At 47.3% G+C, this 15,382-nt stretch overlaps 1 protein-coding gene across 4 annotated transcripts in view; it reads right to left on the bottom strand.

The window, feature by feature from the left end:
- Positions 1–2,692: 2,692 nt before the first annotated feature.
- nectin1b (nectin cell adhesion molecule 1b) overlaps positions 2,693–15,382 on the bottom strand; it is a 541,045-nt gene continuing 528,355 nt past the window's right edge. For 2 of the 4 annotated variants that reach the window (XM_072593459.1, XM_072593461.1), the window contains 2 exons: positions 14,988–15,177; positions 6,974–7,114 (listed from right to left, as the gene is read on the bottom strand). In XM_072593459.1, the coding sequence (XP_072449560.1) occupies positions 15,031–15,177 (147 nt within the window). In that variant the 3' untranslated portion in view covers positions 6,974–7,114; positions 14,988–15,030. Of the gene's footprint in view, positions 7,115–14,987; positions 15,178–15,382 lie in introns of all 4 variants that reach the window. The other 2 variants (XM_072593457.1, XM_072593460.1) reach the window with 1 other exon arrangement.

The raw sequence follows: 15,382 nt of genomic DNA, 5'->3' as shown, positions 1-15,382 counted from the left end.
AGGGAATTGATGAGGAAATGAGTGCACTGTCAAAGGTCCCGGCGCAAATATGGCTCATTTGTGCATCTTGTTAATGTCGATGTGTTTATGAACTGAATCTTTCAGCGTCACAGAGAAAGAGTCAGCGATGAACTGAGTTGGAGAGAAACAGGCACAGAGTGAGAAAGAGGCAGAAGGAGAGAAGGAGGGAGGAAGGGAGGGAGTGAGGCAAAGAGAGAGAGAGCAGGGGACAGAGAGCGGAATCTTGTTGGGGCATTGGGGCATCACCCCTGTTGGTTGCAGAAGGGTAAGGGGCACGGCCTGCACTAGGCAAGGCCACCTCCACCACCTTGAACCAGGAGCCACTTGGGCAGTGGTGAAGACACCAACAGACCATCCCCGGAAAAGAGGAGCCAGGCAGAAAGCTCACTTACTGAGAGCGACCGGCCAATCAGAAGGTGGCAGGTCTCGGACTCGGGACCACTGCACGGGAGGTGGAGGCAGAGGCTGCTGCGGGAGGGCGAGTCGCAGGTAAGGATTGTGAGGAAGGGGCCTGGTGGGTGATGGGTTGTGGGGAGAGGGCTCAGTGGTGGTGGGGGGTCAGCAGCGAGGCTGGGGAAGTGGGGGGGGGAGGTAGGGTTGACCCTCAGTAGGTTCAGGCACTGACCGACTTTGATCCAGGGATCTTCCTGCACAGAGGAACAAGGAATAAAAGTAGGCCAATCAGCCCTTCCGATCTGTGCTGCCCCTCCATACGATCCTGGTCACTGGGATTTTCAACTTAACCCTACATTTCCACATATCGCTGATTACCAAGGAGGTGAACAATAAGCAATAATCCTTCTGCCTCTGTCTTCAAGATATTGGGAGATTCTGCATCCCCTGCCTCTTCAGTAAGGGAATTCCACAAACTCAACCATTGGAGAGAACAAAATGTTTCTACATCTCAGTCTGAAATGGCGGTCCCTTATTTTTAAACAGAACCCTCGTTTCAGAGGAAACTTCCTATCCAGATCCACCTAGTCCTGTCCCCTCAGCAAGTACTCTGTTGAAGATTCGTTTTGGTTGCAAGGGTATCTGAGGCTTTGGGATTGATTCCAATCCCTATGGACCAATACCAATCATTGTGGACCAATACCAATCATTGTGGACCAATACCAATCCCTGTGTACCAATACCAATCATTGTATACCAATACCAATCCCTGTGTACCAATACCAATCATTGTATACCAATACCAATCACGGTGTACCAACACTAATCGCTGTGTACCAATACCAATCATTGTGGACCAATACCAATCACAGTGTACCAATACCAATCATTGTATACCAATACCAATCACTGTGGACCAATACCAATCATTGTATACTAATACCAATCACTGTGTACCAACACTAATCCCTGTGTACCAATACCAATCACTGTGGACCAATACCAATCATTGTGGACCAATACCAATCATTGTATACCAATACCAATCCCTGTGTACCAATACCAGTCATTGTATACCAAAACCAATCACTGTGTACCAATACTAATCACTGTGTACCAACACTAATTAATCGCTGTGTACCAATACCAATCACAGTGTACCAATACTAATCGCTGTGTACCAACACTAATCACTGTGTACCAACACTAATTGCTGTGTACCAATACCAATCACAGTGTACCAATACTAATCGCTGTGTACCAATACAAATCGCTGTGTCCCAATACCAATCACAGTGTACCAATACGAATTGCTGTGTCCCAATACTGTGTACCAACACTAATCGCTGTATACCAATACCAATCCCAGTGTACCAATACCAACTGCTGTGTACCAATACCAATCACTGTGTACCAAAACCAATCACTGTGTACCAACACTAATTAATCGCTCTGTACCAATACCAATCACTGTGTACCAATACTAATCGCTGTGTACCAATACCAATCACTGTGTACCAACACTAATCACTGTGTACCAACACTAATCGCTGTGTACCAACACTAATCGCTGTGTACCAATACCAATCACTGTGTACCAATACCAATCACTGTGTACCAATACCAATCCCAGTGTACCAATTCCGATTGCTGTGTACCGATCATTGGAGAACAGCTCAGTGGGAACACTGCCCCTCAGGACCTTTATGTGTTTCAATGAAGTTTCCTCTGATTCATCTGAAGCCCAGAGGATACAGAGTCAGCCTTTTCTCATCAGGCAACCACCTCATTACGGGCATTAGTAAACCTTGTCTGAACTGCCTCTACCAGACTGATATCCCTCAGGTGAGTATGGTGTGAGGCTGGCTACATGGTCAGAGTTGTTATGCACTCTGCACGGTGACAGATCCCGCTCAATCTCAGCTGCTGGATGAGGTCTGGACATGGTCATACACGGCAGAAAGATCAACCACAGGCTTCCCTGCTCAAAGCTTCACGGCCTAATCCACCAGAAGGAGGAAGGAGGCATACAGTGGCACTCCTGATGTAATTCGTTGGTGATATGCACTGTCACATTGTCATCATCTGTTTGATGAAACCACAAACATTTGCACCTGAAAATCTGAAGCCTGCAATTACTGGAATCTGATTCTGAAGGAATGTAATGTAGATTATAAATGTAATGTGGATTATAAATGTAATGTAGATTATAAATGTAATGTAGATTATAAATGTAATGTGGATTATAAATGTAATGTAGATTAAAAGGACAGAGGAGTTCCGATTTGTCTTTGTACTTCTACAAAAAAAATCATCATTCAAAATATACAGGATTCATTTTACAGCAGACATGCATCCAAAAAATGTAAAAGACACTGAATACTCAAATTATTAAAACACATTTGCAGTACATGAGGTTGAGAACAGCGTGTGACATTGAGTTGAACTGCTGAACTTTACAGGTCTCATAACAAGGGACAGGATCCTCCAATTAATCCAATCAATTACATTGAATAAAACAAGAGAGAAATGCAATTGTTTTCAACATTTAACCAAGTGTTTAAAGAAGCTATATCAAGTGATCAATAACCAGGGCATTATGTGATCAATAAACATACTTTTCAGTCAATAACATTGTTATATGATCAATAATACAATACAGAACCGAATTGTGATCAATAACAATATTATACAAACACTAATTGTTGTTTGATCACTAAATGGGACACTTTACTGAACTTTTGACAGAATCAAGCCCCAGGGAGTTTAATAAAGGCAGTGTTAGAGACTCTGACTCGCCCCCCACCTCACCGTGTGTCAGCAATTGCCAGGGGTAGGAGCCTGTTGTGAGCTCACTGTGTAATACAGTCCCTGCACCATGTTGTGGGGCTGGTTTCTACCTGTTTGTGGTAGGGATGCTGTGCTCATCTTTAATGGAGCCTGTACAATGTTGTCCCACTAGGCACAGCAGTAAATCTCTGAAACAGAACAGAAAACGCAGCCAATGTGGAAGATAAGTGCGTGGCTGGAACAATGGAAGGCGATTGTTTTGGAGCTCATTTTCAATCTGTCTGCGTCTCGTTCAGAAACTGATCGGCATGTTCTGCAATCAAAATAATTCATTTTTAATACCCATCCCTCCCTGCACCCAGTTCAATATTGGATTAGCTGTTACGGAAATTGTGGATGAACGTTATCCTCCTCTCAAACATCGGCCTTAACTAACAATGGTCCATGGCCCGACATCAATGTTATTCATGGAAACCGGTCAGCTGTTTGAGAATTAAATATCTCCTCTCTCACTGGATTCTCTGCTGTTGGTGTGAGGTTGTATTTTTAGGGATTTCTAGGACCCTAATGTTTACAGATTGGCTTTTGCAAATGGAACTACACAAGGACATAATTCAGGACTAAAGAAAGGTCACTGAACCATCAGAAGTACAGTGCCATAGTATGGCATGGTGTTAGGAATAACCCAGTGCTCTTTCCCTGTTTTCCAGACTTGCCTTACTGTTTTCAAACCTCCTCTCGCTGTTTAGTGCGGATTCATGTGCTTAGCTCTTCGGTAGGTTCTGGTCCAGTCCGGTGATGCACAGTGGAGCATGTTTACAAAGTACATTTTCTGCACACAATTTCTGGCTGAAAGGTTGGTTCCTTTGGAGACTGAGTGCATGTATTCTAATTCTCACTCCATCTCTGTGATTTTACTGTGGTTGAGATTCAAAGATCTTGAAGCTAAGATCGAATACCTGCACTACAACAGGAAAAAAAAACACCCAGCCAGAATCCAGGAGACATTTTATATTTTGGGTAAATGCCTTGTCGTTTTACCTGTCCTTAAAGCTGAAATTTGAAATAGTGCTTCCATCCTGAAAAACATGTTTCGTGTAATCTACGCTGTACAGGCCTCAGATATCATAGTGCAACAATAGAAATTGGAAATCCCATCCAAAGGGAGAGGAAATGGATTTGGTCCATTGGAATTTTTCTGAGGGAGTCAACGTACCTGGAATATTGGAATTCCACCCCAATGCTGGGAATAGATGGGGTTTGGGTTGAATCACTCCAACATTATGGGAGAAATTTGGAAGGATTTGGGAGAAATTTGGTGAATTGGAAATTCTACCCCAGTTTAACAGTAACATTGACATTTTTATTAGAGTAAAAGGGATGGGATTTTGGAGATTGGGAGGGAATGGGAAGGGGATTAAACAAAAGCATTCCTTGTGAAGGTTCTCATGATGATCATTTCCAAGTTGTTAAAACAAAAACAGTGGAATCATTGTTTAGCTAAAGCAGAGCTGGCCTCATGGAGAGGCAAAAGAAGCAGATTCTAACTAATGCAAGTCTCTGGGTTCTTATAACAATCACATGCTATCTCCCTACCAGCTTGGTTCAAGATTATCTCTTAATTAATCCTTAGTTTTTATATAACAAGGGACACTTCCTTTAAAATAAAAATCTAGTTGGGATCATTAGACTATAAACTATTATATCAACAACTCTATACAGAGCATTCTCCCATCACTAAAATAATTCTTTCAAAGTGCTCCGACATTGTCCAATTTGCTCCTGAGTTTTAAACTGCAGAGAGATATTTGCCTCCACCTTAACTCTTTAGTGAATGCAGGATCCTCTGCGTTTTTGTTATTCATTCACGGGATGGTGCATGAGAGGCTAGGCCAGCATTTCCTGTCCATCCTGTATTGCCCTAGCCAACCACATTGCTGTGGGTTGAGAGTCATGTATCAGCCCGTCCAGGTAAGGATGGCAGTTTCCCTCCCTGAAGGACATCAGTGAACCAGATGGGTTTTTCTCACAATCGATTCATGATTGTTAATTCCAGATGTTGATTGAATTCACGTTCCACCACCTGCCATGGGGGGATTGAAACCCAGGTCCCCAGAGTATTACCTGGTCTCTGGATTAACAGTCCAGTGAGAATATGACTAGGCCACTGCCTCCTCCTCCTCCTCACCTGAGGCCAATAGTCATGGCCCTGAAGTTAGCCTGAGTCCCTGCGTGAGGGAGGAAGGGGACATTAGTCAGGATTCCTGCTCACTTACCAGCAAATCCTAGCTGAGTGATGGCTGAGGGCAGAATTGCATCTAGCTTCGGTGGCAATGTGTTCAATGCTCTGGCCAGATATTAGATTTAGGGAGCTGTAACCCGAGGCTTCAGAACAGGAGCAAGTGAAACTGAAAAAGTATTTGTTCTCTTATCCTCGGGGAGCTTGTAACTGACAGGTTCTATGCAACCTCTGTGATTAAAAAATGTCCCAGGTTATATAAGGGGCTGTTACTACTCCTAGGTTTCTCATTTCCTCGATTCCTTTCTGCCTTTTGATCTTTAGACAACACCTCACCCAGTCCCCAGCACCCACATCTGTCCCATCCTTCAGACAGTTCCAAGATGAATGATAGAGACGTGTCATTTTTATTGATTTGTTTTCTGGATAAAGTTGTAGAAGGTTTCAGTTTTCGACTGAACTCTTACAACTGCTAGATCTGTACCCAATCTGTAAGGTGTTAAACCCTCCGACTCCCAGCCCTCCTTTGTGCACAGACTGTCTGAATTTGAAAGGTACTGTATGGTTGTGTAAAGAGGTGTGCAGGTCTAGGCTATGGGTTGCAAATTTCCCAGCCCAGTCTGAAGTGTCAGGAAGCCGCATGTCCGGAAGGGTCCATCCTGGAGGAGGATCTACCTTCAAAAGGAGACATCGCACTGGTCACACACATAAGCAACACTCTCTGCCATTGGTCAACCATCATGGCAACATGGGGATAAGCAGCCAATGAGAGAAGAGGCTGGTCGTGGACAATGGGGATCCACTGCTCACGATTGACAGAGAGTATCGCTGGTTATTGATCAGCCGGGGGGGTCAAGGGGCAATGATAACAAAAGACCAGGCTTGCAAAGCAGAAGGTCCTGAATGGAGATAAAGACTTGGATTCAGTGCATCAAACACAGCGGCAGCGGCAGCATTGTATACCCACCATCACTTGCACAAAAACAATATCAAACGCCACTAACAACTTCCAACATTGTCCCCACCCACCCCACCCCTCCCTCATTCCCCCACCCTGGAGCATGCAGCAGTATCTGAGCGGCTAACAATTTCTGATCAGGTCAGTTCGACAGCACTTGGGATATCTGGTCAGCATGGACGAGTTGGACCAAAGGGTCTGTTTCTGTGCTGTACATCTCTATGACTCTATGACTATCACCAGGGTCCAGGCTGCTCCACCTTCTCAGTGTTCCCCTTTGACATTCCTGTTCCAAGTCAGGGCATTAACCCTTTCCAAACCAGCTCATTCAAACCGTCTGTGCCCTGTGTGTGTGCACCTCATGTATCATCGCAGGGAGTGAAACAAAACGTCCATTGCTGTTGGTTAACAAAGGGTTAAGCAGCTTCCCTGGCCACTGTCTCTGAAGGCGGGGTTTGGAGTTGCTGGACAATGTGCTGATGGTCACTGCTGGTCATTTAGACATACTGTTCCTTCGGGAGAATATAAGGGGCCCGAGACCCAGGCTGGGGGTATCTGTGGGAGGAGTTGGGGTGGCGAGGAATGTCGGGCGGTCTGTACGATAACTGATTATAAATAGGGTGGAGTTGCTCCAAATAGTCATCATGGTAATCGCGCTGGCCACTCACGTATTCATCCTCGTCTGGTAATTCTTCATAGCGGTTCCCATTGTACTGCGGAGATAAAAACACACAGGTCTAAAAACATTTCACAATCAGATTTGTGTTGAACTTTGAGAAACCTAGCAGCAGAGATCCATCAATAACATTGTTGTAGTGGCCTGGCTGTCCTTCACTGGGATGGAAGCCAGCTGGGTGACACCCTTCCTCATCTCCAGTCTTCACAAGCAAGTGGAGCACTGACCTCATCCACTGTTCGTGTGTCTGAGTTCACATGTATTCTCTCTCTCATACACACACACAGACACAGACACACTCACACAGAGATACTCACACACACACACACACACACACAGACACAAACATGCATACAGAGGTATACACACACATGCAGACATAGACGCACAGACACAGGTACACAGACATGCAGATATATACGTACACAGACACATACACACATGCAGACAGGGACAAACACAGACACACATACAGATACAAAGACACACAAACACACACGCACAAGGTCACACATACAGAAATAATTATACATGGATGCTGTCTGACCCGCTGTGATTTGTTGTTTTCTACAGTAATTTGCTTCAACAGAGACACACAGATATACACATACTGGCATACACACATATACACATACACAGACATGAACAGAGACACATACACACACAAACATGTGCATACACACACACACACACACACACCCACACACACACCCACAGGCATGCCACAGAGACACATGTACTTTTTGGGAATTGCAAAGCCAGTAAATGCACCCAATAGAAGCTAAAGTAACCTGGCTATCTCTTACTCACTCTCCACACATGGTCATTGCACGGTTAGCTTGGATGGCTGGTTTGTGATGGAGACTGATGCTGACAGTGTGGGTTCAATACCTGTATCCGCTGAGGTTACTGTGAAGGTGCTGCTTTCCCAACCTCTGCCCTCACCTGAGACATGGTGAACCTCAGGTTAAACTCACCACCAGCCATCTCTCGGCAATGAGACAGCAGCCCAATGGTTCCCTGGGACAATGGTGATGATTGCTCGTGTTCTGCTGTAACCTCAAAATGCTGCCTTCATTTCCCAATGCCTGCCTGACCTCACCCTGGGTATCTGTACATGTTCCTCTAGCTCAGCAACGCGCTGAGCCCTCTGCTCTCTTTCACTGCTGACCTCTTGTTAACCCCCGATTTTAGTTGCTCCAAAGTTGGCTGTGCCTTCCATATTCTGGATTAGTGGTGCTGGAAGAGCACAGCAGTTCAGGCAGCATCCAAGTAGCTTCGAAATCGACGTTTCGGGCAAAAGCCCTTCATCAGGAATAAAGTCTGATGCCTTCCATAGTCTGGGCTCTGGAAATCCCCAACAAACTTCTCCTCCTCGTTTGCCTCATCACTTTCTCCCTCTGCTCCTCACTTTTCTTTTGGTGGGTGTGGGTGAGGAGGAGTGGAGGAAGAGAGAACCAACTGGTCACAGTGACGGTTGAATCATGGTGGGTGGGTGTGGCTGATGGCTGCCTTTCTCCAAGGTACTGAATTCAGCACCTTCTCAGTGTGTTTACTGACCAGACCACAGACATTCACAGAACAGGAGGCTGCTGCACTAATTCCCAGTCAGAGGCAGAGCCAAGCTCAGCTCTTTTAGCATATATACAATTAGTGTGGAGTCTGCTGTATCTGTGAACCCAACCAGTCACTACTGTGTAGATTCCCCAAGATCAACGGACCAGGCAATTAATTGCTGATCTTAACTTTGGCAAAGGTTACAAATCAATGGAGGGCAATGGCTGAGTAGTATTATCACTAGACTGTTAATCCAGAAACCCAGGTAAGGTTTTAGGGACCCAGGTTCGGAACCCACCTCAGCAGATGATGTAATTTAAACTCAGTAAAATCTGGAATTAAGAGTCTAATGATAGCCATGTGTCCATTTTCAATTGTTGGAAAAACCCATCTGGTGACTATTTGTGAGGAGTTTGCACATTGTCCCCGTGTCTGCATGGGTTTCCTCCCACAGTCCAAACATGTGCAGGTTGGGGTGGATTGGCCATGCTGTTCAGGGATGTGTCAGTTAGGTGCATGAGTCAGGGGTAAGTATAGGTTGGGGAATGGGTCTGGGTGGGTTTTTCTGCGGAGGTTCAGTGTGGACTTGTAGGGCCGAAGGGCCTGTTTCCACACTGTATGGATACTAATGACTTTTAGGGAACGAAAATGCCAACCTTACCTGGTCTGGCCTACATGTGACTCCAGACCCACAGCAATGTGATTGACTTTAACTGCCTTCTGGGCAATTAGGGATGGCCAATAAATGCTGGCTTAGCCAATGACACCCTCTTCCCATGGATGAATAAAAAAATCAATTCGCTCCAACACTGAGAAACAGAAAGGGGGAGATCAACATGTGAAATGACAATTACGCAGCAATAGGGTGATCCTGTTTGGGGTGTGTTTCTGCAGGTCCTTACACTGTTTAATTAGGTATTAGTCTGTATGCGAGCTGGTGAGAGATCAATGCTTTCTCAATGTGGTTTGAGTGATACAAAGTCTGAGAATTCCTTTGAGGATCTTGCAGATATCAGTCCGAAATCCTAAAATATTCCAGGCTACTTTAAAAAGTCTGAGCATTCTCTCTGTCTCATTTCTATCAAGAATCGATTTCTTTTCTGATTTGAAGTAACATTTGATGATCTGGATCACAAGTTATCCTGCTGTTCCTAATGAGCCTGCTGCTATAGAGGGAACTCCACAGCCTGAACCTGAGAGCTTTTCCTGAACAGTTTGTACCTCTCCCGAAGACTCAATTCCTGTGACTCAATTCCACTTCAGAAGCTGCTCAGGGGTTGACCATTTCCTTGCTGGTTCTCCCTGATTCCCTCAGGGACTTTTAGGTAAGTAAATGAATAACGAGGGATAAGGACAACCCCAACCCCAACCTCACTATCAAACCAGCAGACAAGGGAGGCGCGGTGGTAGTTTGGCGCACCGACCTTTACACCGCTGAGGCTAAACGCCAGCTCACGGACACCTCATCCTACTGCCCCCTTGACCATGACCCCACCTCCCACCACCAAACCATCATCTCCCAGACCATCCATAACCTCATTACCTCAGGGAATCTCCCATCCACCCGCTCCAACCTCATAGTCCCACAACCCCGCACCGCCCGTTTCTACCTTCTGCCCAAAATCCACAAACCTGACTGCCCCGGCCGACCCATTGTCTCAGCCTGCTCCTGCCCCACCGAACTCATCTCTACATACCTCGACACGGTCCTGTCCCCCTTAGTCCAAGAACTCCCCACCTACGTTCGGGACACCACCCACGCCCTCCACCTCTTCCATGATTTTCGCTTCCCCGGCCCCCAACGCCTTATCTTCACCATGGACACCCAGTCCCTGTACACCTCCATCCACTATCACGAAGGACTCAAAGTCCTCCGCTTCTTCCTTTCCCGCCGTACCAACCAGTACCCTTCCACTGACACCCTCCTTCGACTGACTGAACTGGTCCTCGCCCTGAACAACTTCTCTTTCCAATCCTCCCACTTCCTCCAAACCAAAGGAGTAGCCATGGGCACCCACATGGGCCCCAGCTATGCCTGCCTCTTCGTAGGATATGTGGAACAGTCCATCTTCCGTAGCTACACTGGCACCACCCCCCACCTTTTCCTCTGCTACATCGATGACTGTATTGGCACTGCCTCGTGCTCCCATGAGGAGATTGAACAGTTCATCCATTTTACTAACACCTTCCACCCTGACCTCAAATTTACCTGGACCATCTCAGACTCCTCCCTCCCCTTCCTAGACCTCTCCATTTCTATCTCGGGCGACCGAATCAACACGGACATTTACTATAAACCGACCGACTCCCACAGCTACCTAGACTACACCTCCTCCCACCCTGCCACCTGTAAAAACCCCATCCCATATTCCCAATTCCTTCGTTTCCGCTGCATCTGCTCCCAGGAGGACCAGTTCCAAAACCGTACCACCCAGATGGCCTCCTTCTTCAAAGACCGCAATTTCCCCCCAGACGCGATCGACGATGCTCTCCACCGCATCTCCTCCACTTCCTGCTCCTCCGCCCTTGAGCCCCGCCCCTCCAATCGCCACCAGGACAGAACCCCACTGGTCCTCACCTACCACCCCACCAACTTCCAGATACATCATATCATCCGCCGTCATTTCCGCCACCTCCAAACGGACCCCACCACCAGGGATATGTTTCCCTCCCCTCCCCTATCAGCGTTCCGAAAAGACCACTCACTCCGTGACTCCCTCGTCAGGTCCACACCCCCCACCAACCCAACCTCCACTCCCAGCACCTTTCCCTGCAACCGCAAGAAATGCAAAACTTGCGCCCACACCTCCCCCCTCACCTCCCTCCAAGGCCCCAAGAGATCCTTCCATATCCGCCACAAATTCACCTGCACCTCCACACACATCATCTATTGCATCCGCTGCACCCGATGTGGCCTCCTCTATATTGGGGAGACAGGCCGCCTACTTGCGGAACGTTTCAGAGAACACCTCTGGGACACCCGGACCAACCAACCCAACCACCCCGTGGCTCAACAATTCAACTCCCCCTCCCACTCCACCAAGGACATGCAGGTCCTTGGACTCCTCCATCGCCAGACCATGGCAACACAATGCCTGGAGGAAGAGCGCCTCATCTTCCGCCTCGGAACCCTCCAACCACAAGGGATGAGCTCAGATTTCTCCAGCTTCCTTATTTCCCCTCCCACCACCTTATCTCAGTCAAATCCCTCGAACTCAGCACCGCCTTCCTAACCTGCAATCTTCTTCCTGACCTCTCCGCCCCCACCCCACTCCAGCCTATCACCCTCACCTTGACCTCCTTCCATCTATCGCATTCCCAACGCCCCTCCCCCAAGTCCCTCCTCCCTACCTTTTATTTTAGCCTGCTGGACACACTTTCCTCATTCCTGAAGAAGGGCTGATGCCCGAAACGTCGATTCTCCTGTTCCTTGGATGCTGCCTGGTCTGCTACGCTTTTCCAGCAACACATTTTCAGCTCGGTTATGGACATAAGGCAGGTGGAAGAGATTAGTTGAATTAGGCGTCATGTTTGGCACAACATGGAGGGCCGAAGGGCCTGTTACTGTGCTGTATTGTTTGATGTTCTAATTCCGATCTCTCTGCGTTCCAGCTCTCTGCCATGACAGGGCTTGTGGTCTGGCTTTCCAGGAATACTGTGGAGACCTGCAGCCATTTGTCACACAGGTGCCGGTGGGTTATGGGATTGCACTGTGCAGTCGTGCTGACCTGAGGGAGTGGTGCCATGTGATTGCTGTGTTACCATTCTCAGCAGCTGAAGGAGCATTCCCTTCAGCAGGAGCTGTCATACACAGCCTCAGCTACTCACACATCTGTCAATTGCTTTGCAAACTTGTGTCTCCTCTTGGTCCCTGTGGGTTCTGCTTTTAAGCATCACTGTGATAGCTCTCTGTAATTGTCCCCATCCTTGTCACTATAACTAAGTCATACCTTTCCTGTTCCCACTATCACTGTGCTCCCTAGCCTTGTCCTTCACCGTCCTTGAAGTGACTCTGAGCTGACAGTGGAAAGCTGGGTATAAATTACTAACAGATCAACATCCCATTGGCTGAAGCCATGTTCAGATGCCTGCACAGTACAGGAATATTATCAAGCAGAATGTCTGTTAACAGAGGCAGATATCTTCCCTGCACCCGTTACCGCCCCCACACCCAACACTGTTTTTTGAGACTGCTGTGACATGTTGAAACACATTTCAGCTCTTTGCTCTGGCGAGACTAGCTTTCCCAGTGAGTGTGAACTGTGTCCGGGGATCACTCATTTTCCAGGAGAGGCAGGAATCAGGGAGGAATAAGATCAACGTCCTGGTCCCTATCACTGGACACAGAGTTCCACCTGCAATGTATAACTGTGAGTGAATGTGGTAACCAGCCAGTTCCCCCACACTGTACTAAACTGATTCTGATGGAGTGTTGCCAAACCAAGAGACCTTGGAGTGCGGGTACATAGTTCCTTGAAAGTGGAATTACAGGTAGACACGGTGGTGAAGAAGGTGTTTGGGATGCTTTCCTTCATTGGTCATTGCACTGAGTAGAGGAGTTGGGAGGTAGTGTTGTGGCTATACAGGACGTTAGTTCGGCTACTTGTGGAATAGTGTGTGTAATTCTGGTCTCCCTGCTGTAGGAAGGATGTCATGAAATCTGAAAGGGTTCAGAAAAGATTTACAAAGATGTTGCTGGGAAAGGAGTATTTGAGTCAAAGGGAGAGGCTGAACAGGCTGAGGCTGTTTTCCCTGGAGCGTCGGAGGATGAGGGGTGACCTTATAGAGGTTTATAAAATCATGAGGGAATTGGATAGGATAAATAGACAAAGTCTTTCCCTGGGGTCTGCAAATCCAGAACTAGAGGGCATAGGTTTAGGGTGAGAGGGGAAAGATATAAAAGAGACCTAAGGGGCAAATTTTTCACGCAGAGGGTGGTACGTGTATGGAATGAGCTGCCAGAGGAAGTGGTGGAGGCTGGTACAATTACAACATTTAAAAGGCATTTGGATGGATATATGAATAGGAAGGGTTTGGAGGGATATGGGCCGGGTGCTGGCAAATGGGACCAGACTGGATTGGGATATCTGGTCAGCATGGACGAGTTGGACCGAAGGGTCTGTTTCCAGGCTGTACATCTCTATGACTCTATGCGATTGCTGTTCATTTGCAGCTCATTTTGTAACTGCCTGGGTTAATCTCCACTAATCTATTAAATTGTTCACTCACTGTCAACAGCTTCCCAGCATGAAAGTCTTGCTCCATCAGACTGAGCCACAAGATCATACAACATAGGAGAAGAAGAGCCAGGCCATTCAGCCCATTGAGTCTTTTCCACCATTCAAGGTGATCATGTGGGATCTGATAATCCTCTCCACTTTCCTGCTTTGTCTCTATAACCCTCAATTCACCCCATTACTAATGAAAAATCTGTCCACCTCAGCCTTGACTATACGTATAGACCCAGAGTCTGTGCTGAAGAATTCCACAGATTCACTCCCCCCCCCAGAGGAGATGTTCCTTCATAACTCGGTCTTAAATGGGAAACCTCTGACTCTGAGATACAGTAATGTTTTCTGGTCACATGGAGAAACAACTTGTTTATATCTACCCTGTCAAACCTGTTAAGAATCTTGTATGTATCAATATGGACATCTATCATTCTTTTAAATAGAGATAAGTACAGGCCCAATCTACTCAACCTCTCCTCATAAGACACTCCCTCAATACTATCAGTCAGGTGAGTGAACCTTCTCTGGACTGCCTCCAACACCAATGTATCTCTCCGTAGGGAAGGGGGGCGCAATGATTGGCTGCTTTTCCTTCAATGCACACGTGTGTGTCGCTAGCATATAAAACCTTTTAATTTTATTGTCTGTGAGACGTGGGTGTCAGCACTCTCTGCCCATCCACAACCTGTTCAGGGGTAGGCGGAGTCTCCCTGACCCCACCCTCCCCCCCCACCAACCCTGCTCCGAGACAGAGACCCTCACACAAGATGCTTCAGTGAAAGGGGAGTTTGGAACGGGCATTCTGCACCAGACCCCCTTAACCAAGGATAGAATTCTTGCAACAATCCTGGAACAAACACTTATAGAAACACTTGCATTTGTTATGCAGCATGCCACGAGGGATACAACCAGGCCAGCAATGGTGCAGGATGTTCATTAGGGACACATCATTTTAACACATTCGGGTATGTCTGGTTAGGTGGGAGTAACGATTGTCCTGTCTATCACTCAGTGCATGCACTAGGAGTCCCTCTGGAGCGGGGGAGCATTTCACAAAGAGCTCAGCGTGCATGGGTGTGCAGATTACACAAAGGGACAAGAGCGGGCAGTGCAGAAGTGTACCTGGAGGTGATAGGTCTGAGGGAAAAGCCTGCAAAGGCATGCTTTAGCGTAAGTTAGGCTGGATAGTTGCATACTCGACAAGGTCTCCACCAGCGTGAATGGAGGTCCGAGGGCTGGCGTGTGAAGAGGCCAGAGCAGCTGTGTCAAGCTCAGCATATTGGATGTCATAGTCCTTGGCACCAGGAGTGGTCTAGAGTGACAGGAGGCAGAGAGAGAGGGAAACAGAGAGAGACAGAGAGAGGGAGAGAGAGTGGGGGTGGAGAGAGAGAGGGGGGTAGAGAGAGGGGGGGGGAGAGAGAGAGGGGGTAGAGAGAGAGGGGGGGAGAGAGAGAGGGGGGTAGAGAGAGAGGGGGAGAGAGAGATGGATGGGGGGCAGAAAGGGGGGAGAGAGTCAG

Source organism: Chiloscyllium punctatum, chromosome 23, assembly GCF_047496795.1.
Source record: "Chiloscyllium punctatum isolate Juve2018m chromosome 23, sChiPun1.3, whole genome shotgun sequence".
NCBI lineage: Eukaryota > Metazoa > Chordata > Chondrichthyes > Orectolobiformes > Hemiscylliidae > Chiloscyllium > Chiloscyllium punctatum.
The sequence above is the reverse complement of the archived record's forward strand: the minus strand, read 5'-3'. Positions and strand labels throughout refer to the sequence as shown.